This window comes from Trachemys scripta, chromosome 11, assembly GCF_013100865.1.
Source record: "Trachemys scripta elegans isolate TJP31775 chromosome 11, CAS_Tse_1.0, whole genome shotgun sequence".
NCBI classification, from domain to species: Eukaryota; Metazoa; Chordata; order Testudines; family Emydidae; genus Trachemys; species Trachemys scripta.
This window is the reverse complement of record NC_048308.1, coordinates 59,372,466-59,400,025: the sequence shown is the minus strand read 5'-3', so window position 1 is coordinate 59,400,025 and position 27,560 is coordinate 59,372,466. Positions and strand designations below refer to the sequence as shown.

At 47.5% G+C, this 27,560-nt stretch overlaps 1 protein-coding gene across 6 annotated transcripts in view; it reads right to left on the bottom strand.

The window, feature by feature from the left end:
- Window positions 1-27,100, bottom strand: part of NRP2 (neuropilin 2) — a 122,335-nt gene extending 95,235 nt beyond the window's left edge. For 3 of the 6 annotated variants that reach the window (XM_034786308.1, XM_034786310.1, XM_034786306.1), the window contains exons 1-2: window positions 26,319-27,099; window positions 7,097-7,274 (exon numbers count right to left, since the gene is read on the bottom strand). In XM_034786308.1, the coding sequence (XP_034642199.1) occupies window positions 7,097-7,274; window positions 26,319-26,391 (251 nt within the window). In that variant the 5' untranslated portion in view covers window positions 26,392-27,099. Of the gene's footprint in view, window positions 1-7,096; window positions 7,275-26,318 lie in introns of all 6 variants that reach the window. The other 3 variants (XM_034786304.1, XM_034786305.1, XM_034786307.1) reach the window with 2 other exon arrangements.
- Between the last annotated feature and the right edge of the window lie 460 nt (window positions 27,101-27,560).

The window sequence follows — 27,560 nt, the reverse complement described above, 5'->3', positions numbered from 1 at the left end:
AATGCCCTGCTACTTCTTTGTTCAGAGATATTTATTTCCTTTACTATTAAAACAATCCTTTGTTTCACTCTCTCACTCAGTCTCCCCCAGCATGTCTGTTTTGCCCTGACAACTCAGCCAGGGAGCATTACACGCCTTTCTCACCCTCCAAGGCTTTGGTTCAGCTCCATTGACACTAAAGGCAAGAGAATTCTCTGTGTGTATGAGGAATCAATTACTTCCTCTGACACTCTATTATACTATAGCCTCACATCTCCAGATTCCAGATGAAAAGGGAGAAGAAGGAGGGGGCATGGGGGGGTCGGGGTACCCCAAGCTGCCATAATTAAAGAGACAGAAAGATGTCTCACTCCTTGACCACCTGCCTGAAACTGGAAGGCGCATGGCAGGAAATGATCACAAATGTCAGTGTGGCTAAAATGAGCTAGTCATGAACTGTAGGTCATACCTATTATTAGCCCATCAGGAATTGCACAGCAAACAAACTGATTTACACTCTGTGTTATTACATTGCTACTCGATGTGTTGTGCAACAGCTGCATTTCAAATAAATGTTGAATGCTAGTCTCCTAATAAGAGATAATCTCTCTCTTTTAATTCAAATAGATCAGTGCCAACCTTGGAAAATCAAAAATCTCCTGTGGTTCCAGTGACTCTTTTGCATTCTGCTGCCTTTGTTTATTGCAGATTTCACACTTGATGGTGAAACTCATGTCTGGTCAGAAGAGGACTTCTTGGCCTCTGTTCTTAGATGAACAATGTGTCTGGTGCTTAGCATTCTGACCTGATGCTGTGTGTTGTTATGACATGGTATCCTTTGTACAGAATTCCCCCATTGCAGGAACTCCACCTCTCCTTATGCTTGGAGTGGGCTATGAGTTAAATAGTGTCTCCCATTTTACATATGGGGAAACTAAAGCACCCTATGTGATTTGCCCCAGGCCACACAGTAAGCCAAAGATGGAGGCAGCAGGCAGGAATAGAATCCAGATCTCTTAACTCCCAGTCCTAGATATTAGCTGCTGGCCCCTCCTTTCTCCCATACATAAATAAATGTCTGAATAACATAAATTAAGAAACTACATGCAGCAAAGGTAGCTGGAATCTCATTAAAGGACAGCTCCAATGCCCCTAAAAGTCAGTGGAAAGGCTTATACTGATAGCAGTAGGCTTTGTATCAGGCCCTTAAAGAATACATTTTTATACATATGGCACCTTTCATACAGCCTCAAAGTTCTCCACAAATAATAATTCACTAATCCTCATAACAATCCTCTGAAATGTGTAAGCATTATTATCCCCATTTTGTAGAAGGAGAAACTGACATAAAAAGACGAGACAAGTGATATTCTCAAGGCTACACAGCAAGTCTGGAGCATTGCCACCAACAGAACCCAAGCATGCTGACCCACAGCCACTAGTATTTCACTCCTTGTGGTTATTGTCCATTTGTTTTAATTAGACTGCTTCATTACTTTTACATTGGATTTTCATTACGTGCGGTCAATACAGGATACAGGAGGAAATACAGAAGAAATACCGTCAGGCTAGAGAGTGACTGTGTCGGGCAGCAGGAATCCCCCTTATTCTTCCATTGGGCTGTCTGGATCTTGGGTCCAGGTACACAGGAATAAGCAGGGCTATTCATTTGCCTACTCCCTCCTTGCAATAGGTGACCAGTGCCTTGGCTCTGTCCCCTTCCTCTCTACCCAGACAAGCTGAGCGAGTGCAGTGTGAGTAGTAATTTATTGAGGAGATAGGCTAGCAGTAAATCACTACCCCCCAGGTGCCAGGATGAAACAGGGGCAGAACGGTGACTCAGATGTATGTCTCTGAGGCCCACAGGGTCAGTGTCTAAAGCCACAATTTGGCCCTTAATTTCTAACAGTTCCAGCAGGGATACACTGTACATAACCAAATCATGACCTTCCTGCGCCCAGCAGGCTGGGTAAAATAGTGTGGTGGGATAAACATAGCAGCACTTCTTCTGCATCATCAGTGTCTGAAGAATTCAAACTATCCTTTAAGGATTTATGACTGAGAACACAAGCACAAACTGATTCAGAGCTGGCTGTATGCTTCGGTTGACAGTCAACGGGCCACAATAACTCAAAGAGTCAGGTGGGCTGTTCCATTCAATTCAGTGGCTGTTAACTCTGAAGACTAATGCAATGTTTAAATGTCAACATGGTTGACTCATTTGCTGTTGATTGTTCTGGCAAATGCGCCCACCTACCCAGGGATTATGAATGGAGATTGGGATGGTGGCAGAGTTAGGTTACAGTATGCCCCAGTTTAACCACAGATTCCACTGCAGACAGTGCTGATGTCCGAACAGCTCCAGCTCAAAACACTGTTTCTGCTTGTCCAGCCCATAAACCTACAAGCAACCAAATGCCTTCACGAATGTTTCCTCTACGATTTCTCTTCCCTTCATGCTTAAAGTTGAACTCTCCCCATTGTTTCATTCACAGAAGATACAGTTTGGTTGCTTACTACGTCCCCTCAAAACACATCTCTCTCTAACATTATTCATATATTTCTATTTTCTAGGGATTTTCCCAATTCAGAAAGAAATGGCATTGTTTCTAAAATGTTTACTATTGAGCTAATTCTGCATATTTTTTCAAAACATTTACTAATTAGTCACCTATAATTGCTGTCTTGTCTGCTCTTTAACCTCTGCTGATGGAAGGAAGATTTCTTGCAATGTTATGTTCTTGTGTGAAGGGATTTGGTCAAGGGTGCTGGGCCTAAAATTATAGTTGCAAGCTGTGGTTTGGTTTGTGGGCACTCACCCCCACTTTGCATTGACTCTGCCCTGCTCTTTTCTTGTGAGCACACAGAATATTAAATCTACAGGACTCAGCCCGGAAAGCAGAATATTTTTGTTTGCTTGTTTCAGTGCCCAGGTTGCTAGAAATACTGAGAGGTTCATGCAACCACAACAAGACCTTGCAGGCTAACTGGACTCTAGCTTGATGCGTCTAATGGGATCCTATCCCACATCAAACACCCACGGCTTCCATGGAACACACAGCAGCATGGTTGTTATCATTGGTGTCTAGTAGCAAAGGAGATGTGTTTTGGTTGATCTAGGAGTCATGAGCCCTGGGTTCTACTCTTGGCTTCCTGACTGATGAACTATATGACCCTAGGCAAGAAACTTCACCTCTCTTTCCCCTCCCACCGGTTGTGTGTCTTGTCTATTTAGAGCAGCCACTCTTTGGGGGTGGGACTGTCTCTCCTTCTGTGTTGGTACAGTCTAAGCACCATGGTGTTCCGATCTTAGTTGGGAACACTAGGTGCTACTGTAATACAAATAATTAATCAGCAGCAGAGAATTTGGCTATCAGTCAATGCTGCTACCCCGCTTTGGGGAAACTGATATTTTCCAAGAGCAGCAGAGTAGCTTTAAAACAAAATATGAGATATGTGTAAGGTGAGTTAAATTATGGGCAGGTCAGCACAAGACTGGGAGCACTGTCCCTTTAAGTTCTGTTCTCCTCACAGCAGGGTAAATGTGCATGAATTTCCCATAGTACTTTCTACCATACCCTTTTTCTAAAAACAGTTTTCATTCACGATGAGGCCACTCCTTTGGATCCAAATTCGGTGGAAGGTCCAAACTCTGTGGCTCAGGCTCATCTTTGGTTTTCATTCTGCCAGCTCTCTGAACAGCCACCTCTCACAAGGTCCAAACTCTCTTGAGATATATGCCTTGTTTGGCATGGTACCACCAGAGGGGGCTACAAGTACTCTTGTTGAAGCCAATACTGTATGTGAAATCATCACAGCCAGAGACAGCATGTCCATTGGGTTATTCATAATTCAACTGCATTTCATGTTCAGAAAAAGTCGACAGAAAAAACATGCTGGGCTGTTTTTTATGTATGTATATTTTTAGATAATGCTTTCCTGGTTAAGCTGTTATGACTCGAATGAGAGGTTCTTTTGTTTGTAGTGGGAGCAAGACTGTTCCACTATGATGTGAAATGAATCTGCCTCCACCTTGTTTATACAGAAAAGACTTGGAATTCAAAGGCAGCTCTACCCAGTCTAATCCTTCAGCACCATTAGTTCAGCAGAGCAGTGGATGGTAGATTTCAGGAGACAATCTCTGGAAGGGGCTTTTAACGGTCCAAGGAGAAACGTAGCTGGAGAAGGGACACGTGACTGGAAAAGGTGGCTATAGAATGCAGTGATTCACGCAACACTGAAGCTTCTGAGTTGGATTTTCCAAGCAAACAGCACAGACTGAACAGAGAAATGGCAATTACGAAGGATGGGGTAGAACAGCCACTTATAGAGAAAATCTTCATTTCTCATCTATGGGAGGCTGGTTCAAGTCTCTCCTGAGATCAAAATAAAACTTGGCATGTGCAGGACTGCAGGGCTTACGCAATGCAATGTGACAGAATGGCAACCTTTCACAAAAGCAGCATGCTCTTTTCAAACTGGATACCGCTTCCCGGTTCAGATAGCAGACACCCAATCCCACTGCATGGGACTGAAGAGCAGCAGTAGGAAAACGGCAGCTGCACTCGCAGTGCTGAGAGGAAGAAATGGCGAGCAGACGGGCTATTACAATTATTTCCGAATAGTTTGGCTGGTCTTAACGAGAGCATCTCTCTTTCCCTTTCCCCTTTTGCTCCCGGCTTTACTGCTGCATTATTGCGTCGGAAGGGCAGCACAGACAATGGCCTGTTTTTTCCAAGCTTCATCTTAGAAAGCGCCCACCCTACAAGCATTAAGATCCTGGCTGTGACTAATACACAGGAGGAGAAAATAACAGAAGACGGCCAATTTTCTTTGTTTTGAAGTGCTTTCCAAACTAAGGAGCTTCTTTGGAGCAGGGATGAAGCAGAGAGAGAGAAAGGCCTTCGAGGGCTTCAATTACACCAAATTATTCCTTTCATGATGGGGGGAGTGAGGGGGAAGGCCCAGTTACTTCCCAATGTGGCTGGACACGCTTAAAAAAAGAAAAAGAAATATGGGACTGAACAGATGTGCCTCCAAAAAAAAAAAAAACCTGGCAAAAGAGAAAATAATTAAAATAATCAGCACCGTGGGAGAAACTTCTTTGCAGTGATCTCAGAAAGCTCACTGACTGAGCCTTACCCAGGAATTAACACATATTTAGTGCCCCTTCCAACACCAATATCCCATTCTAACACCAGCCTTGCACCCTTGTGGAGCTGAAGTAGGCATCCAGGCCCTTGCAGCTCAAAGAAGGAGGAGGCGGAATCAGTGGTGTGGGCATATTCCAAAAGTGTAACTTGCATTAATTACACACATGCACTAGTCCTAGAACAGAGATGCAGGTAATCTCCAACTTCAGCACTCTCAGCCCAGCACTGATCCCTAGTTCCTAGGGAGCTACTCTGCCTCAAGAATTGATTCTAACCAGAGACCACTGCGGACAGCAAATTCTCTTGCTGCTCACAAAACTCCCTCCACCTAGAGCCTTATGCAACCAAAAGTACCAACACCAACCTTTCTTCTCAGGCAACAAAATTGCTCACACACAATAAGAAAAAGAACTTGGATAACTAGCTGTAATAATGACAGCTGGTGGTGCTTGCCACAACTGCATTCTTATCCCCATTTTATAGATGGGAAAACAGGCAAGACGTGAGGCAACAGTTTCAGGGTCAGATTTTCAAGTGCTTACACCCGCAGCTGGGGACAGCTTTTCAAAAAAAGCTCAGCTCCCACAGACTGCTAAAGGGCCAGATTTCCAAAAGCATTCAGCTTCCAACATACTCAGTTCTTCTGAAAGCTGGGGCTGCCTGTGGGAGTGAAGCACTTTTGCAATATTGGCCTTAACTTGCCCAAGGCAACAGAACGAGCCAATGTCAGAACCAGGACTCTTAACTCCTACTACCATAGCACACTCCCCTCTATATACTCAAAGCTAATATTACCAAGCTCTTACAGGGTTTTCATCAGTAGATCTCAAAGTGTTTTACAAGGGAGATCAGTACCCATTTTACAAAAGGGGAAACTGGCACCCAGAGAGGGGAAATGACTTGCCCAAGGTCACCCAATACGCCAGTTGCAGAGCCAGAAATAGACTCCAAGTCTCCTGAGTCACACTCCAGTGGAACTATAATATTTTATTACCATGAGTTTTGGGTGACTGCATTTAACTGCCAGTAAGTTAAGCAGCTCTGCCTAAACGCACAACAATAAAACCAGGATCACTCCCTCACAATTTTGCTTAGATCACCTGGGTCCCTTTATGTCCATGTTCAGCCCCACTCCCCACACTGTACATGGGCCTGATCCTGCAAAAGTGCTGAATTCCCTCAACACTCACCGACTTCAGCACTGGTTGGATCAAGGCCCATGTGTATATAATGGGCCACATCCTCAACTGGTGTAAAGCAGTGTGCTTCCATTGAAATCAATGGAGCTACGCTGATTTACACCGGCTGAGGATCTGGCGCCATAATTTTTAATCTTCACCTAAGATTTTGCTGATTGTTTTGTGTCAGTGGGCCTGATCCTAGAGTCTCATATGTGGATGCTTTCATAAATCAAAGGAAATACTGTGTGTGGAAAGATTGCAGAATCAGCCCCATTTTAGGAGACCCTAAACTTTTCCACATTTCAGACATCTCAATAGTTAGTCATGGACTCCGGAGGGCACATACCGATTATAAATCCACAGAGACCACATCATTAATTCAACCTTTAATGGTGCCCACTGATGCTGTTAATTATTTACTAGCTGCTAATTGATTTTCCTGGATATCCCGCTTCCTGGTCTCTCCTTCAAAATCACAATTCACCAAGTGTGGCAGAATCAGCAGCGATGCAGGGAATAGAACCCAACACCGTCTATGTGCCAAGGATCGCTACCCAAGGCTGGGATTCAGAGCCTTTCCTTTTGAGTGTGACAGCCTGCTACAAGGTAAGCCAGACTTTTGCTTACTCTGAAGGAGGGTGACATAACGAGGTCTGCTTTGGAGACTGGGGCCACCACCCAGTTTCCTGTTTCCGGGAGTGCTTGGTCCTGACATTTCTAGATTAAGAGAGGAAGAGGAGGAGGAGCAGATTATCTAGTAAAGAAGAAGAGGAAGGCTCTTACTTGCAGTCATGTTTCTCAATTTCAAAATGAGGGTTGAAGTTGAGGATAATCTTCTGATTTGCTTCCGGGGCGTAAATGACCCACTCGCAGTTCTGGTGGGAGGGGTAGTCCTGTGGGTATTCTGGTGAAGTGATGTAACCAGCATCCTTTGAATTCAAACGACCCCCACACGACTGAACTGCAAAAACAATCAAGAGAACAAGTGGCTGAAACTGGCTATGAACTTCAAAACATTCACATTTATGCCTTTGGTTGTCTGATAAAGAATGTTTAACAGGCCTTTACGGCAGTGCGGTCTGCAACTACAAAGCTAATCACTGGGTGCTTACAGTGAAGGCGATTATTATATACCGCAACCCCCCCCCCCCCCCCCGGATACACACACACATACCACATTTTAGACAGACCAGAAAAGAGCCATAAACGCTCCTCCCTATGCAATTACAGATTTATTAAAAAAGAGGCAGTGAGATATCAGATCATTTGGAGCAGCCTTTATTTTCTCTCTCTATTGGCTCTTTTACAAGCTTCCTATGGCACTCTTCCATAGAAACCACAAAGGCACTGTACAAACATTGCTGGATGAAAATGCACAAAATACCCCTGCAACTTAGGGAAGTAGCATCATCCTAACGTTGCAGGTAAGGAAACTGAGGCACAGAGGGTTAAGTGACTTGCCCAAGTTCATACAGGAAGTATGTGACAGAGACAGGAATAGATCCCCAATCGCCTGACTCCCTGCCCCGTGCTTTAAAGCACAAGACAGTCTTTCCACTCCCTTCTTCCTTCCCCTCTTCTAAGTATCTCTCCTCTCAGTTTTGTCTCTCTCCTCTTGAAACACTTCAAGCCACGGAGCAGTTGGAATTACAGACTCCAATAATCAACAATGGTGGTTTTGTGGCCCAGAAATAGCCTGGTAACAATTACATGTTGAGCAAAGGAAGCACTTTCAGCTTTGGGTTATAACAGGCCCTAGAGGGCGATTTCATCTTCAAAAAAACATTTAATCTTATGAACACCACAAATCTGATTTATTATTTCATTACTCGCTGGGAGGAAAATCTGCATCATAGAGTCAATTGATAACATACTAAGATTCCTAACAAAGTATCTTTCTACAATAGACATCTATAGTTTACATTCCTTGATTCCCTCAATCCCAGCAGAGCGGCCATCACTGCCACCACTGTGTGCCGCCGCTGGCTCCATTCAGCCAATCGTGCTGCTCCATAGCAATCCAATGGGGGCTGCCAACCAGATGATGCTAAGCCAACAGCATCAAGTGGCTACGGAAAGTGCTTGTGTCGCCTTCCCAGATGCAGACACTATTCAGACAATAGTTAAGTCACTCTTGTAGCCTGATTCCTGGTTCAGAGACAGGCTTCCTCCTCCCTGCCACACCCAGCCTGGACTAGAACAATGAAATAGACTTAGTGGACGCAAGTGCATGTGTGTCCCCACTCATTCCCAAGCTATAAACCAGCCCAAGCCCACTCTTGTTAACAGACTGAGTGACCTCAGTTGTCAGTGAAGCCATATGTGGGAAGTGTACCACCCGCCACTGAAAATGTGGGATGTTTGTGAGCAAAGGCTGAAATTCCTCAGCACCAGGCGCACTTAGCCTTGGGAAGGTTTTAATTTAAGAGCCACAGCAAACCAGGAGGAAAGAATAAGACAAAAGGGGGGTGGGGTGGCGGAAGGAAATGCCTCCGAGATTTTGCGCCGCTGGCATCAGTCATGCTTCAATATCACCATCTGCATGAAGCAGCAAGGCCTTGTGAATTATAGATTACCTCTCAGCAGCCACCCATCAGGACCGGATCTTCTTCGCTACAGGTGCAGTTCAGCCATTCCCCAGCCTGGCAATATTATTGTCTGCGCCATTTCCATCTTAGACAAACAAACAGCTTGTCTAGAGTTCAAATGCACAGGGGAAAGAAAGGGCACGCGTGCAGCACTGCACTAAAGCCATGCCTCCTCCACTTGTTCCAGCTCTGATGTGCTAATCTGCATTAGATCACAAAACAGAGCCAGGCCGTTTCCTTTAAGGGGGATGCACAATCTTGTACTCACTGACAAAGCACAGGAGGGAGCCTGATCTCTAGCACAGATGAACAATTACACCAGGTCTTACACAAAGGCAGAGATAATTAGCCCATCACAAATGAGCCCACTTCTGAAAGTTACTCCCTCGTCTCTTTAAGCAAACTAAATTACATTCCTCTGGGTGCTCTGTGTACTGCATACACTGCAGGACAGCACTCATACAGGTTTTGTAACATCTTGTTAGTCAGTGCAACTGGAAATATAGGCTTATCCTTTGGGAAGATTTAAGGCCAAGATCCTTAGCTGGTGCAAACCGGCCTAACTCCATTGATGCCAATGGAACTATTCTGATTTACGCCAGCTGAGGATCTGGCCTTAAAGGTGTCTGAACGTGGAGCAGCAGCTGCCTTATAGGCTGCAGAGGGTGTGATTTTCCAATTTGTATGCTCCTCTGCCAGAGCTCTTTGCAGGAAAACCACAGCCCAGCAATCGACTTGCTCCGTGCCGGTCTTTCTGCAATGAGAACCATGCAGCCAGGTGGGATGGTTCTTAAGACATCACTTCAACTTAACCCGCTGCCTCTTCCCTGCAAATTCCCTGGAAAAAAGAAAAAGCCTGTGCTGCATGCAGACCCAGCGGTGAACAATAGCGACAGGAAGCCTCCTCAAAGGAGGAGGGGTGCTCTGTCCTTCCCACAATGGAGTAATCACTTCCTTTGCCACAAAACAGGACTATTTTTATCCCCTCCTACTTGTTGATGTTCTAAACCATATTCCTCCTTAAAAATAGCTTTCTCCTCGCACCTTAAAGGGCATCGCTGTGACTTTCCCTTTCCCCAAATAAAACAAAATCCTAAAAAAAAAAAAAGCACATCAAAACAGTTAAGAGCTGAGGACTCATAAAAACATCTGGTTTTGTTCCACAGAGAGCTTGCTCAATACAAAAATATTTACAAACGCACATTCTTGCGCAGATCTCTTTCCCTCTCTTCTGAAGCACATGCACCTACATGTGGCTGTGTGGATTTTAGACAGATAGGCAGACACATCGGCGCGCACTATCTGTTGATGCCGAGATATATATGTGTGATTCACACTTCACTCATGTACACACTTCCACACCCTCCCATAAAAATCCACACATCATTTGCACACTTGTACACCCTGCTAATGAAGATAAATATTCAAGCTGCAGACTGCTTTTCTTGGAAAGGGTGAAGTCTTGAAGCAATGAAAACAAATTCAATCCTTCCACACATCATCATCCTCTCTCCAGCTTTTTCAACATGCTTACTCACTAGTCTGGTATCACCAACTAGTCACAGGATTCTCGCACCCTTACTCATGCTGAACAACAGAATGAATACTCCAGAGGCAGTCCCAATAAAGTCAATAAGACAACTCATGCATTAAGGAGATCCACCATGTGAACATAGGTATCAGAATCTGACCTTTCTTCTTTTATTCTTGGCTGATAAAATGAGGTGCAGAAATCTACTTTCACCCCAAATCTTGGGTTCACACATTTCTGTGTAAACCCATACCAGGTAGACAGGGCGGGACTGACTGATCCCATGGGCTTGATTCTTATCTCCCACCAGTTTTGACTCTGAGCATTTTCACTGACTTCAGTGGAGATACTCCTGATTTATACCAGGTAGGTGAGATCACAATCAGGCCCAAAGGTTTTACACCCAAATTCCTTTTATGATTACAGTCTAAAAGACAAAATGTAATTGAACTGAATGAAACAAACAAACAGATGGGGTGGGGAGCTGCATTTCTCAGCTCCATAGATACTAGGGAGATCGACAACTGTGTTTCTCTTTGTTACTGTTAGAACACCTCACCTGCAGGAACATGTCACCTGCTACTCTAACAGGCCAGAGGCTGCTGTGGCATTCCTCCCTTAGCAGCCCCGTTGAAATAAACAGGGTTGCAAAGGGTATACACCACAGCAGCAGCTGGTCCATAATCAGCACTTAGATACTATGACGGCAGATATTACATCAGCTAGATGAGGCCTCATAAAGCAATCCTGTCTGACCAAATGATCTAATGGCTCCTTGGGGGGGTGTAGGAGGAGGGCTAGACAATTTGGCGCTGGTGTCAGTCCAGCTTCCAGTGGACAAATACCCTCACAACAAAAATGCACCACCAGAATGGTCACCCCTTGTTGGCAGCCCCAGCGGAGCGGCCAAGTACTGATGTGCATGAAAACTGAAGGCTAGTTTACATACCGCATTGAAATAACAGTGTCATTTTAAGCCAGTTCAGCTTACTTGGTGCAAAAGGCTGTGTGGGTGTTTGCATTTCAGCAAAAATCAGGCTTGTTTCAATTTAGCTTAAGTCAATTAAGTTGCCTGATCTTTAGATTATGTATTAATTATATTGATTATTTAAGAATCCCCAGTTATCACTTTGAGGGTTGACAGGTCCTTGCCCCAAGATCAGGCCCAGTATTATTCAAATTATGATATAGTTGGGAACCCCGATGTGCACAGTTGCAACACTCACACTATAGGAACTCTTCTCTATTTATAAATATAGTTTATGAATACATTTAGCACAGTGACAACACCCCAACTCAGTAAGGTAGATAGAGATACTACAGAATGTAGATCTGCACGTCCATATACTCACATCATCCCCTGAAGTGTTAGCCATCACCTTCCTCATCACCATCACCTTCCCTTCATCACCAGTGGCCTCATTCTGGCACCTCCCAAGGACTACATCTCCTTCTCCTACTGCCTCTCGGCTGCGATGCCACTTTTATAATATGTTACGCTGCCGTTATGTTTGATGCATATTCTGTAGGGGATTTTTCCCTATTTCCTTATTTGTATTTCCTCACTTTACTAATATCGAAGCGGCTTTTTCCTATAGGTTAGTATATCAATGATCTCAACTTATTATCGTATACGTCAATTCGTTACCATGGCCCTTTTGTGGGTAGGTATCACATTTGTTATTTCTGTCCTAACCAGGTTTTTTGGTTCTTTCCAAATTCCAAGTTGTGATCCATCATGAACTTAGGAAGCCCCCTATGCATAGGCGCCAGGGCTGGAGCACCCACAGAGAAAAATTAGCTTGTGCTTAGCACCCACTGGCAGCCAGCTCCCCTCCCTGCCCCCCACCAGTAGCCCCCACCGATCAACTCCTCTCCCTCCCTCCCAGCGCCTCCTGAACGCTGCAGATCAGATGTTTTGCAGAGTGCAGGAGGTGCTGGGAGGGAGGGGGAGGAGCAGGGAGGGGGTGCACTTGGGGGAGGGGGCGGAAAGAGGCGGGGTGGAGTTGGAGCAGAGGCGGGAAGAGGCTGGGCGGAGGTGGGATCTTGGGGAAAGGGGTGGAGCGGGGGTGGGAAGAGGCTGGGCAGGAGGGGGGTTTAGGGAAAGGGGTGGGGTGGTGGGGATGGCCTGGAACTGAGTGGGGGTTGAGCACCCCAGGGAAAATTAGAAGCCGGCGCCTGTGTCCCATACCAACCTATTTCAATGCATCCTCTATGTTAAAGGTTGCAGCCATATATGGACCTTATGCTTTAGCTCATCACCATCTCTCTAGGTGAAAGGGCCAAACATGTATGTGAACTTTGCCTTAGCTCAACATACAGGATGTAGCCTGTAGGTCCCTTGTGTTACAACCAAAATATACTGTAATATAAACCTATAAAACAAATAATCAACCCCATAAGAAAATAAGAAACTTAGAAGAAAAGATGTCTAGGCAAGTAAGCAGGTTAGCCTTAGATGTATCTCATGTACCTGTTATGTACGTCAGTTCATTGCCAGGACACTTCTGTGGTGACTCATGTATCTGTGGTCAGAACTTCCCCTTTAACTCTATTATCAGCTCCCCAAATACTTTGGGTTTTCTGTTGGGCCATTTATCTGTGCAAAGTTTATCTGTTCAACTTTCAGAGGCCTCAAGCCTTATGCTAACTTGCTGAAGCTAACGTCTTACAGAATACAGGCCTGTGGGTTTCTTGCATTACTGCTGAATATAATGCAAAGCAGAATATAATGCAAAGTAGTGAATATAATAAAGGCAAGCTAGCCCACAGGCTTAAGCTAAACAGAAATAAGACACTCTTAAACCGAAATCACAGAATCCACTCAAGCTGGTTTAACTAAACCGGTGCAAGTTTGTGTGTGGACAAGGCCTGAGCAGAACTTCCAGCCCAGGTCTGTCCACACAGGTCAGGACTTGAGCCACGTGGGCTGGGGCAGGGTGAAGGAAGCAGGAACTGCTGCCGCACAAGCTATGTGTGTTGTATGGATTAAACAGAAGACGTCAGTCTTCAGCATGCCCTGGAAGCTTTCACCAGCCTTAAATTCACTTAATAAAATTAAAATGAAACGTTAAATATTAGCCAGGTCTGCTAGGGGCCCAGTATGTTCCGCCACTCAGTAGCTAAATGCGCTGTTTGGAAACCTCTCTCCTGTGCTCCCTCCCAGGCTTGCTGGAGGAGGGGAGCTAGATCTAGGGTGGTGGGTCAGCAGGGGAAGCAGCAGATCTCTGGCTTGCTCCTCCCCTGCCCTCAATCACAGGGAAACTTCTCTAAACCAACTCTACAGTGCTGCCATGGCTCTGGATTGGGGCGGGGGCAGCTGCTCTCCTGGGCATCATCCGCCCTCAGATCCCCAGGGGAGTAAGATCTTTCCAGCATGACCTTACACTGCTTCCTCCGCCACACTGGGAGTCTGGGACTGACCCTGGAAGGTTGATGGGAAGCCCATGGTAATACAGCTCCCTGAGTACTGTGCAATGTAATGGTGGGGAACCAAAGGCCTGAGGCATCACATAAAAACATTGGACACAGCACAAAGGCTCCAGCCCTCCAAAGGTGTTCTGAGAACTGCAAGGTTTCCCCACACAGCTGGGTTTGGAGAGCCGAGATCCTTGCCCACTCTGTGGTGCAGAACATATTTCCCCTCATCTCCCCATGGGAAAATTAGGAGAAACCTCTCCTTGCTGAAATTCACTGGCCAAGATCAGCCCCTCACGTGCATGTGCACACCACTCCCTTTGAAGTTGGCCTGGCAAGCATTACACAAGTGGATCAAAGCAGATGGTTGGGCCCAGGGATCTGCCTAAGAGATGATATGAGAGTGTCCTGCCGCCTTCGAACGCTCTGAAATCTTGAGAGAGAGGGTGTTCTCCCACTGAGTGAGTTTTCTGCCAATTAAATCACACCAGATTTTGCTGACATCAGAAGAGCAGGGTTCAATGCATCCTCTGATCTTGGATGCAAAAAGCAACGGCCAACTCCAAATGTAACTTAAACTTACCCTGGCCAAAGAGGTACATTTCAAAACAAACACACATGCTGCAGCCGCTCAGAGTTGGTGGCTTCCAACAAGAAACCACCAATAAATCTTTTTGATTCACTAGGGTCATATTTGGTTACGATGCATTCATGCAAAAATAGCACATGACATAGGAGCAGCTCCTGCTCTCATACCCATTCAAGGAAGGAGACAGAGCTGAGACATTCCAGCACCAGGTAGGTAGTGGGAGTTCTGCCTGCAACAAGAGTGAGGACCAGACTAGATAACATTTTGTGGAGAGTCACAACCAGGACTTTAGAACCACCAAAGAGGAGGCTGCTGCCCAGAGAATCCTTTGGCTGAGCCCAGTGCATGCTGGGACAGGACTTTGGGGGCGTAACCAGAGCCATGTCAACACACACTCTGAGCAGACATGAATGAACTATGAAGTTTATGTACCTCCCTACCAAGTCCCAATGCCTTGATTTAAGGAGCTCCCAGTAGCTGGGCGACATGCAGACCCTTTGAGTCCGTTTGTTGAATGTCAGAGTCCAAGGAGAGTGAGAGTCAAAGCTCCTTGCAGCCAAATTGGGAGCATCTGCAAAACATCAGGGCTGCCCAGGCACGGAGCCGTAGGCTGTTTCCGTGGTGCCCACCCCTACAAACTGTGCCTGTCATCTGGCCCACAGAAAACAAATGAGCTTTATCTGGGTCAGGAGTATCACTCAAGTACATCTGAGTTAGGAATAAATGAGATCAAAGAGCCAGTATTCCCTGAAACCACAGCCAGGGAGAAAGAAGGATGCGCGAAGCAGGCTGTGAGATCTCTGTCCGAGGGCAAAGAGACAGGAGGGGAGGATGAGCAGCGGTTGCTTATTGGTGGTCAGGGCTCCATCCCCTCAAGCTGCATTCGTTATGTACTTTTTTTTAAATGCCATGAACACTGCAGCCCGCGCTCCACTCCCTCCTCCCTCACAGGCCCAAAGATCTCTGCTCCTCGGAATTCAGCACAAAGGAGAGATGCCCTAAAGCAGTGTTTCTCAAATGCGGCCACCTGCAGCCATGACAGCCTCCTGGGTGGTGATGGGAAGGGAAGCAAACTATTGGCTTCTTCCCCTCCCTCCCTTCCTGTTGCTGCCTTGCACCACCTCTGGAGACACGTGGGGCACAACGCTGCAGGAGCAAGGTGAATTCTCGACCCATCTTGGTGGCACTCAGTGGTTAGGCGGCAGGCTCCAGTGGCGGGACTTTGGGAGCCTGGCTGCATGGCTTTTCTGGCCATGTGGCCTCAGCTTTGGGCTCCAGCCCCTGGCTCTGGACGCTGGCCCCTGGCTCAGGTCCCGGGCTCCAGCTGTGTGGCAGCAGGAGTCAGCCCTGGGTACTGACCCCTGGCTCCAGCCACGAGGCAGCGGGCTCCAACCCCCGGCTTCAACTGTGCAGCCTCTGGCTCTGACCATGCAGCAGCGGGTGCTGACCCTTGGCTCCGGCCATGTAGGCTCCCCCCACCCCATTGCCCCAGACCCTTGCTGCCTCCCCAGGCTCCCTATCCATCCCCCTGGACTCCCACTGCCTTCCTGGCCCCACATCCATTCCATCATCATCCTGGTCCCTGCTACCTCCCGTTCTGACTCCCGATTTAGGGCTTAATTTGTCCTGGGGCTTCCTGAGAAAAAGTGTGCTGTGGGAAAAGCAATATTAATGAACATACAAATATCACTTTTCACAGAATTATTTTTATTATTGAGGCCACACACAAAAAACCACCCACATAAATAAATGACAATGATTTAGATGTATATCTGTGTGTATTTATTTGTTTTTCCTAAAGTTAATTATGTATTATAGGGGAAAATGTCAGTGCGGCCATCAGCAAGAGTTGGTGGCTGCACTCTGAGACCACCAAAAAATGTGTTGTGAGAATCCTTGCCCTAACGGCTCCTTTTCATGCCAGCACATATCCACGTATAGCTCAGTAACGAAGGGATCCTGCCACAGGCTGAGTGCCCCTTGTGAAGAGCAGAGTGCCCTCAGCTCCCAGGGACGTGAATGAGAGTTGAGGGTGCTCAGCGCCTCCCAGGATCAGACCTTCAGCCCCAATTCAGCAAACCATCCCCATTCAGTAAAGCACTTAAGCACGTGCTTAAGTCCTTTGCCTGGGTAGGAAAAACTAGAGTTCTAACATCTTGATGGATTCATTATTATTACCACCATCCACAGGGCTTTTGAAGTATCTATACAGGTTTTTATAGGGTTCCACATCACAGTGCTATTTGAACCCCTACCATAAGATAAAATCCTTGCCCCAGGGAAAAAGAACAGGAGTACTTGTGGCACCTTAGAGACTAACAAATTTATTTGAGCATAAGCTTTTGTGGGCTACAGCTCACTTCTTCAGATGCACGAAAGCCCACGAAAGCTTATGCTCAAATAAATTTGTTAGTCTCTAAGATGCCACAAGGACTCCTGTTCTTTTTGCGGATACAGACTAACACGGCTGCTACTCTGAAACCTGCCCCAGGGAGTTTCCAATCTAGGAATATGAACAGGGATCAAACACCACAAATGTGGTATCTCTGATTTAAACATTGCTTAATGATCTGTCAAGGAAAGACACATAGCACAGGGGAGAGCTAATAAGGTTAGCTATTTTAGCCCAAAAGTGGAGGTCATATTTAACTGAGGTGTCACATTGGTTTGATTTCTGTTGTGGGATAAAGTTTCAAAGGCTTCCTGAACAACTTAATAGATACAGATATACACACACATGTAAATACACTTATTTAGCTATACAGCGCCTTCTGTAAGATGATCACCAAGTGATTAAGCACACGCACACACTTTTCAGGATTTTATAAAACAGGAAGTGCCCCAGATGCCATCCCGTCTCATCTGAGTCCCTCCAAGCTGCACTCAGAGTTTAACTAAATTTCATGCTAGAGCCACAGCTAAGCCGATTGTAAGGGCTCTGTCTGTGATCTGAACTAGGATTTTGTTTTATTCAGAGTGACTTCAGCCTGTCACGAGACAGCCTCATAAAAACTCTGTCTGGGCTTAAGCAAAAAAGAAACGAGCCAATCCATCAGGCTAGGAATGCAGACGTTCGACCACTTCCTAAGGCAACTGCAAGGGATACAATATATTTACTTCCTAGCACTGGACAGCAGTGAACGGTGACCTCCTGGTAACTGATCAAATGGAATTGTTCCCAGTGAACTTCTACAAGGAAAAATCATATTAACTTTTTTTAAAAGTGACAAATTAAAAGATTTCCAATCTTTGCACCCTTCCTTGCTACCTTAATCCAGGGAGGAACTTGAAATAGAAACCTAACACTGGGACAACTAGAAACTCCCTGAAAAATCACAGGGCCAGAACCTCAGCTGGTGTAAATCAATGCAGCTAGATTGATTTACAATAGTTGAGGATCTGACCCCTAGCCTTTAAAAATTCTCATTTCATTTTTAAAAAATGTTACTTTGATGAGATTTCACATCATAGCCATTTCACATAATGCCACCTGCACTAACCTCATTATTTGTCATCTGATATCATAAACAAATGCAATTCCAATAGGGCAACTGATCTAATAGTGTTAGTTTATATTTATGTCCACTCTTCTCCAGGCCTTACTGCAAATGTAATTCTGGAACCATTGGTGATAGGTCTGGAATTACAATTCATGGCTACTCCAATAGTCATTTGAGTGGAGGAACAAACAACATTAGAACTTTCAGGTCAACAAGGAACAGCGTCTGTTTCCACTTGCTTTTGTATTATAATTCCGAGCAACTGAAATTGCAGAAAGGACTACTACTGTTTCATAATGATATCTAGGGCCTGCAGAGTGCTTTTCATCTGTAGATCTCAAAGCACTTTGCACAGGAGGTATCATAACCTCTGCTTTACAGATGGGGAAACTGAGGCACAGAGTAGTGAAATGACTTGCCCAGGGTCACACAGCAGCACTGGGAGTAGAACCCAGGTCCCCTATCCACTTAGCCACAAAACACATAATAAGCAAAATACTGTGATCATCTTCCCCCTGCAAAAAGGCAGGTGGGGGGATAGTGGAAGAAGATTAAGAGGCAATTGACTTTCATGAATTAAGGAAGGGACCGTGCATTCACCTAGGATACATGTGTAAAGAGCTTTGATCTCTTTTGATGACAGGTGTTATATAAATCTGAAATTATTTATTATTATTATTATTACTACAATGCCAAGAAGGAGATCCTGCATCTTACCCCCTCACCCCCACCTCATAACGCCTTCTGTATCCAACACTTATTGTTGCAATCCCCATCCAGTCAACTACCGTTCCCTTCGTTCCCTTCCTCCCCTTCACGGGGCCAGGCTCTCCAAGAAGGATCCTTATCAGAGGACCTGCTGAAGCTACAGAGCAAGTTAAACGGCTTTACACTGAGCATTTGGCACTGTGCTGTCCAACAGGCATGTCAGTAGCATGCTAATGTGCACCGCCACACTGGACACAATCCCCCTGCTGTCGTCTTCCCCCACTCTTCTGGATTAGATCGTGGTTCTTTTATGGAGACACAGGAGGAGATGGTATTATTTAAGAGCCTTGCTGGGCAAAAGCTATTTTGTCTTTCTGAGGGCTCTCTCAAATGCAGCTACTGCTAAGCCTTCATACCAGAGCAGAAGTTATTACACATTCTGGAAAATGTCTTAAATACATTGTTTCCTGCTGAGCAAACATTCAGTGGTCAGGGAGGAAAGGAAGGGTGGGTGTGGCTTGCACATGAACATGTTTCTTTACAGTTCTCTCTCGCCCTCCCCACTCTGGAAGAGAGAATTCCAGGCCAGGGCTAGGTTCTGAGGGATCCCTCTAAGAAACACATGCAAACTGAAAATGAATGGCATTGGCATGGAAGCCTATTGGCTTATTAGTCCTATCATGTAGAGGTGGGCCAGAGAAGGCCAGGTTTTCAAAACCCAAACCAAGAGTGGTTCAGAGCTCAGCGTGTCTGTATACGAGCTATCACTTTTGTCTTACCTACATAATGGGCAAATCAGAAAAGACCCAAAACATGGGTGGTTCAAGCTTTGGATCCAATTTTTCTTGAACCATCAAGTCTGGAGAGGAAAGGGGCAATTCAGATAAAAGGTTCCAGTGCTGTCCACCCTCTTCTATTAATATGTGGGTTCACTTTGCATGCCAGCTAATGCAATCTTTATCACGATCGATTCCTCCCCACGACACTTGGATCACTTCCTCTACATCCCTCTTAGGAAAAGGAACAGCTCTAAAAGACTATTTAAAAAAAAACTAAAGGCACAAAGGAAAATCCTTTCCCCAAAACAAAATTTGTAGATGAAGTCAAAATGACAGAAGGTCACCTGGAATTTTTTTTTAAACACTAAGTCTTTGTTTAACAGCCAGGATTGGGGCCCAGTCCTACATGCCCTTATGTAAGCAGTCCCATTGAATTCAGCTGGACTACTTGTGTGAATAAAGGCTTACTGGGATGAGTCCCTGTTTTTGAGGGGAGCCGAACAGGCTGATCAATCTGGACCAATTCCTGAACTCCTCCTTCAGACAAAACTCCCACTGAAGTCAGTTCTTGTGTCTATCTCTGGAGAACAACTTGGCCCTTTGAGACTTTGATGTGACTTTGACTTCTGGGAGATGACCATTTGATTCTGATTGTGATTAAAACCATGCCACTGTAGCCCAAACCACTGCAAAACTGTGCTAGCAACAACCCTGATCTGTGTGTATGCCGCTACCACAGTTTAAACCGGAGTGTGTGAAGAGGGATTTTGAAAATAACCTAGTTGTCCCTTTGTTTCAATTAGAAATGTGTCAAAGGGCTCTTGTATGATGAGGGTAAAACTGGAGCTGTTCACGCCTCCCCCTCACTCCCCAGTGTGTAAATTCTGTCATCTTTCCCTGCTTTCTGGATTAGAGACCCCAAGCGGGAGACCCCAAGATGTGAGGCTTGCCTCTGCGACTTCATATCACAATGGAAGAGAGTTTAGCAGCTTGCAGTTTTCTCTCACACTGCTGCAAATGGCCCCCACCAAAACTGCTAAATGCTTACTTCAATATTTCAACTTCAGATCGGATCACGGTGTTCAGATACATACGATGTATTTATACAGCACAGCTGGTCTGTCAGAGGTCACATAATTTGGCAGCCGTCCCAGAGCTTAAAAATTAATTTTTCCTTATTAATACAACTGGGGGTCCCACAGGATAGGATCCCAGCCTTATCTGAACCTGACAGCTTCCTAAACCCTGTGAAGGATGCTTTCTCCTCTAAGGCTATCCGTGATACAAGGCCACTGTGTCCGGGAACCCAACTGCACTAGATCCGGTTAGGAAGCCAATCCAATGGCCTGTGCAAAGTGACATACTGTTGAAGTGGGGGAGAGCTTCTTCTCCAGCACAGCTTCCCAGAACGGAACTAGTTTGCTTTCTGATCTCAGCCCCCTTAGCCTGGCACAATGTACCTAAAGCAAAGAGTAAATAATGGGAGGAGGGAAAGCCGGGAGATGGAGATGGAAAGTGTCTCCTCGAGCCCTCTGGGGAAAAGCATGTCTGCCTGCTACAGCAGACGCCACAAACAATGATAATTCTGTGCCAGAAAAAAGTTAGAAAAACAAATACCCCCTTGACATGGGTTATAGTCCCTCACTGAGCACATACTCGTATGTTTTAATGAAGCTCTTGGCAACTGCCAGATTCCTAGTCTAAAAATCCTCTCTCTCCCAGTAAGTTTTCAGTTAACAGCATAACAGGATTTAAAAGGCAAAGCAATGAGAGTTTGTGTGCCGCCCACGCGTGTGTGCATGCAAGTGGGTTGTTGGTTCTGCTAGATTACAGAAGTCATTTCTAAAAATACCAGCTTTTAGGAAAATATTTGAAAGTCTTTACAAGTGAGCATTGCTCAGAGTTGCATAAACATCATCTGAATCACTCTGTACTTGGGTCACTCAAAACCTTTACTTTCTTATATGATTGGTTTTGCAACTAGCTGAGGGAAGATGAAAAACACACAGACGTCCAACCATCAGATTTATCTTTCCAGGGTCTCCAACCCACTCCCTACATAGTTATCTTAGTCTTTGCTTGACTACAAATAAATTGGCAGCTGCAGTGTTTATCTCTTACAGTAAAAATGACTGGAAGAGGTTTTTTTCTGTGTGGATTATCATATTATTGTCTATTAAAAAATCTCTCCCCTCTCTATTTACATCCCTTGGGGGAGCTTAAAGAGGGACTCTCATAATGGGGGAAAGCTTTCAAATACACCAGACTTCCAATATAAATCCATCCACCTCTGACATGTTTTTCTTACCATGTTTGCTAATTACTAAAACTACTTGAATATAAATCAGAGTGTGCGCCCTGTCACAGTTTATTGTCTCTTATTGGATTACACAATGATGTCATATTCCAGTATTTGTGATATCACAACCACTTCCTTGACAACAAAAAGTCTCATGTCAAACAGGATGAGAACTTCATTGCGAACGCAAACAGCACCGGAGGCTGGATTGCGGGGAGGAGGAAGGCACTCACCCAAATATTTTTATTGAACTGCATGGCACCAGGGAATGGGAATGGATACAGAGCCCTTCACCTCTAGGAACCTGATTCTGTATCTACTCAAGGACATGAGGGCACACAACACCTAACAGAATCAGAGTTGTGTGTGTTGTTGCCAATTTAGCTGTTTTCCAATGCCCCTGTAAATTCGAACACCCCTCTAATTTCAGTTCCTAGGGAAAGTACTGAGACTTGTTTCATCAAATAAGGGTGTCCCGCACAATGCCCCCTTTCAGACTGTGAAAAAACCCTTTTCCCACACATGCCTGTGCCGGCATAGGAGAGAGTGAAGTATGCATCATTCCAGTAACATCCACTGAATCTCCCAGATAGCAAAGTCTTCCCATTTTGTAATTTGAAGTGCAAGTCTTGTGGGGCAGAGGGTGAGGCGAAGCAGGAGAACGTGCAGGAGGGGCCTGTGGATTTCTTCACGAGACTTTTTTTTAAGAAAAACAACTGTCATCTGGTCCATAACAAAGGCAATAAATGTCTTCTTTAGGAGCGTTATGAAATTCCAGGGATAAATCTGCTCTGACAGAGATGTCGAGGACAGGGATGAACTCAGTCAGTCAGGGGCAGACTGCTAAAATCCCCACCACGGCATCATCTGAGCTGCTTGGTGGCATATGCTGTATGAGTTAGACCTGGCATTCTCAAACTGTGGGTTGGGACCCAAAAGTGGGTTGGGACCCTGTTTTAATGGGGTCGCCAGGGTTGGCTTAGACTTGCTGGGGCCAAAGCCCAAGCCCAACCACCTGGCTCCGAAGCCCAAGTCCTGGGCAGTGAGGCTCAGTTTACAGGCCCTCTGTCTGGGGCTGAGGCCTTCTGGCTTCAGCTTTGACCCCACCACCATCACCACCAGGGGCAGCGGGGCTCAGGCTTTGGCTTTGGACCCCCCCACCCTCCATCTTGGGTGGTGGGGTTGGGTGGGCTCAGGCTTCAGTCCCCCCTCCTGGGGTTGTGTAGTAATTTTTGTTGTCAGAAAGGGGTCGCGGTGCAATGAAGTTTGAGAACCCCTGAGTTAGATGGTCCTATAGTTGGAGGGAGGGGGCCCTCTAGTAGGGAGGGTTGCAAAAGAATGAATACATTTGCCCTCTAGTAGTGGGTGGGTGTGGTTTTGCCCTCTCATGGCTTGTCCAGAGGTAGGGGAAAGAACCTACTACTACAATCAGCTATGGATTCCTTTCAGCGGACAAGCTGGAGCTGAAGGGCCATGTTCTAGTCCTACCGCTGCAAGTGTGTGTGATTCAGTACTTGTGCCCGCTCCCTGCAGCACATATTTTCTTTACAGTGTCAGCCTAGTTCCTAAGTGAACAGATGTCCACATCAAACATCATCACCAGCGCTAATTGGCAAGCTCTTCAGAAAGGCCCAGGCCTGAACGGGCAGGGACTGTGAACTCCCACACACTCTCCCTTAGAAGTGTTCTGCCTGGGTCAGGCCAGGGCTGTGAAAGCCGGCGCCTACCTTTCATGAGCACTAAATTCACCAAAAAAAGAATCTTAAATAATAGCAAAAGAAACCTAACGGGGCTGTCGGCGTCCAATCCCTTTGGTATAAATGATCTAGTTTCCTCTACCATGGCACTTCCCCTTAAGGGGGCAACACTAATGCATCCACAGACCAGTCACTGCTGTGCTGATCCAAACTAGGTTCAGGTTCTTTGGTGCCGGGGAAGAACTGCAGTTCAGCCCAGCTCTGGCAAACGGGAGCTTAATTAACCACAGCTCTGATCTCCCCTATTACCTGCTGTTGGTTTTAGGGAGGAATCAGGCAGCTGAAATGAAGCATTAGCCAGCAGCATTTCCTCCTCACGTGGGAAAAGCAACAACACCCCCAGGCTCAGTTGCAACTGAAATCACTTCTGGTGGAGCGAATGAGAGAGTCTCACTCTCCGACTGGGAGGGGAGAGACATATGCACCCCCCCCCCCAATGCAGGCAGCCCCTCCAGAGAGCCCGGACCAGGAGGGGGTGGTGGCAGGGCGCGGTGGAAGCGAGCAGAGGTTCCCTCCAGTCAATGGGCGTCTCTGGCTGAGCGGTCTCGCCTCCGGCTTAGGCGGGGGAAGCGCTGTGCTGGCAGGACTGGTACGGATCGCCCCGCCTTTCTCTCCGCTCCACCGGCCCAAGCAGATCGATGCCAAGTGGGAGCGAGGCTGCCCGTGCACACGAGAGCCGCAGCCGCCGCCGGCTGGAGGCGGGGGAGGGAGGGAGCGACCAGAAAGCCCTGTCTCGCTGGAGGAAGGAGACGGGGTGTGTGGCTCAGTTCCCATCCCCGCTTGTTTCTGCACCGCCGCCGCTGCATTGGAGAGGCTGGGGTGTGTGCGGCACACGCTTTAGCTGGACCCCCCCCCCCCCTCGGAGCTGGTCTGAGTGTAAATCCCATTCAAAGGGTTTCCCTTGAAAGTTTCTCCCCCGCTGCCGATTGCGCTAGATCTTCCCCCGCGGCGCGCCTGGCCCCGGATCGGGGAGGGAGAGGTGAAGGGGGGACATGGCAGCAGGCGGACGCTGGGTGTAGGAGGTGGCAGCACAAACACGTCTACGGGAGGAAGGCGCCCTCCGCTGCGGCCCCGATCCTGCTTCCCGTTGGCTTCGCCGGCAGCAGGATCCGGCCCCAGCCGAGGGAGATGCCCCCGGGCCCCCGCTGCTTTCGGTGCACGGCCCCCCGGGGGCAGGCGCGGAGGTTTCTCAGTCCGAGCTGGCCTCGGTGCGTTTGTGTGAGGTGCATCGCTCAGGGCGCCTTGCACGCTGCATTTCTGCCCGGCTGAGCTCTGTGACAGGCCAGGGGCACCCCCCGGCCTGCAGCCCCGACCAGGCGCCGAGCTGCACTTTCAAATGCAAAACCCTGGCACCGGTGTCACCTTAGCCGGACTTTACCGCCCCACATAACGTGCCAGGAGGTGTCCGGGCTTCCCAGCGCCAGGCACTGGTTCTGAAGGAGAGAGGCTCCTTCCGCCTCGGCACACGCCCGGGGGAATCAGAAGTGACAGGATCCGCAGCCTGTGGTGGCACGAAGGCTCCGCTCTCAATGAAATAATGATGTTCACTGACATATAGCGAGTGCCTCCACGCGGAGCCATGGGGGAGCATGATGCTAGCTTCGCCTCGGCTCACCCCGCCTCCCGGCTGTTAGCTAGCGGCTTCCAGGACTTGCACATCTTTTAAGAACGACGCTAAACAGTAGGACATGTGAGGTTTGTATATTTATTCTTGCGGGTTCTCCCTCCCCCCCGATCTGTCTTATCAGGGTTTCACTCCCTGCCCAGCGGTTAATGAGCTGGAAAAGGCTCTGTCAGATCTCCGGCGGAGTAATTAAGCAGAATGGGTTTAGTGTGCCCTTCGCCAGCGAGCAGGGAGTTAGCCAGCCACACGCCAGTCCCTCCACGGCTGTTCTGCGCAGCCCAAAATGTATTTACCGCTTGTCCGAATTAAACCGGGGATTTGGAATTTGATCAGAGTCTCTTTGTTTCCCTTATCTCAACACAGTTTGTCCTCATCCCTCCACTCCTCTCTCCACTCCCCCTACACCCCTCATTTTTTTTCTCTCTTTTGGCCACTGCTTAGGACCGAATTCCATCAAGAAAAGTTTCTAACCACTTCAGAGGACTCCTTAGACCTCTGAGGTCCGCGCTGTTTGTTTTATTAATAAAAATGTATATGCACTAGCTTCTCTTTCCCTGGAAACACAGACACTGAAGGGAGGAGGGGGGCATCCCCAGCTGCTACAGAGCGGTGTATTTTATTAGACAGTAGGCACGAAATGATCTGCTAAGAGCCATGGGGGTGTTTTTTGAAACCGCCACCCCGTCTTAAAAAAATACGAACTTTTTCAGATGCAAAAGTAGGTTGCTTTCCTCCCTTGCCCATTCAAACCTTATTTAATTAGACTTGGTAAATGTATCTACAACCGAGTGGCTATAAATTATTTATGCCTTTCTGGCTGGGTTGGGGAAAAAAACTCCAGGGAGATATGTTCTGCTTCAAAACATTAAAAAAAAAAAAATCTCCCGAATACTGTAATGCAAAGGCTTTGTAGTTTTTTTTTTTTTTTTTGGTAAAAAAAACCTTTTGATTTATTCCATATGTGACATCTGAACACAGCCAAAGCCTGTCTCCGTGTGAGTGTGTTTCAAAACATAGACACCCAGATCTCAGCACACTGCATCCAGGGAGAGAAAAGTTGTGTTTCCAGCAAGGGGAGAGAGTCCTGGCTCTAGCTAAGCAAACCTGCTGTGGAATTGTGTAACGGGAAGAGAGGACGCCTCATCCCCTGCCTGCTTTCAAAGGCAAATGATTAACATGTACAGCTGAGGAAATTAACTTTTGTGTGTCTTACCTGCTTCGCCTAGCACTCCGGATCCAGCCAAGGACAGAGCTAAAAATCCCCAAACGAGAGGCAATGTATCCATGTTTAGCGGGGAAAGGGTGGTTTTCTCCCCCGCTGGGTTTGCTAGGGGCTTTCCTCGGGAACTGGAAGTCACGCTGGTCTTCACCCCGCACCTTAGAATTTCCTCGGCAAATGTTCCGAGTTGTCTTTCGCTTCTCCTCCTCCTCCTCCTCCGTGCCTTGGCGTCCTGCCTTGCCCCCGCTCCGCTGCCTTGTACAAACCCACTAGCAGGAGCAGAAGCCCAGGAACTCCTTTAATGCAGAAGCGAGGGAAGCCGGCTGCTGCTTCCCCTCCACCCCCAAAATCTAGTCTACAAATCGCGCGTGCCTGCAAACGCGCGTGTGTGTGTGATCGCCACAGTCCCTCAGCGGGTCATTTCCTTCAACGTACCATCGCCCCCACTTCCCGAGAGCCAGCGGCAGAAATGACTCGCCCGGGGCATCGCACCGCCCCGGGGCTGGAGGCTGCAGGGTGGCGCCGCGGCGCGTGGTTTCCCTGCCCTGTGTGGCTGTGGCCGGGGCTCCGGGCAGTGGCACTGGGAGAGGCGGAGGGTTCACGTGCCGCTGGCCGGGCCGCGAGTGGTGTGTGTGCGCGCGTGTCTCCCTAGCCCCACACACACACACGCACACACCCCGCTCCCGCCTGCGTCTCTCTCTGGAGAGGTTCAGGCGCGCAGCGCTGGGAGCCTGCCTGTGCCTCCCTCCCGGCTCCTCGCAGCCTTTTCAGGCCGCCGCGCGTGCATGTCAGCGCGGAGAGGCAGAGCTATCCGATTACACGCTCGCCCAGGGCCCGCCCCTTCTGTGTTCCCCAGGAAAGCGGCCACCCGGCGGGCACCCAGCGCGCAGCCAGCCGCCAGCCGCACCGCCCCTCCTCTCCCGACAGGGCTGGAGCAGACCTAAGACTTGCCCCATCCAAGAGCCACACCTGGGTCCCCTCACTGACCCCAAGCCCCACTCAAGGGGAAGGGGGAGGGGGAGGTTACTAACCAGGTTAGTAACTAACTAGCTACTAACTAGCTAACCAGGACCTGGCCCCTGGGAGCTAGTGGACATCACAGCTTCCTCCAGCAACCCCCTGGGCTCCCAATGCGCCCCTCCCTCCCAATAGCAGCTACAGGCTGGAGCCATACTAGCTACAACATAACAGCCACACTGGGTCAGACTAATGGCCCATCGAGCCCAGCATCCAGTC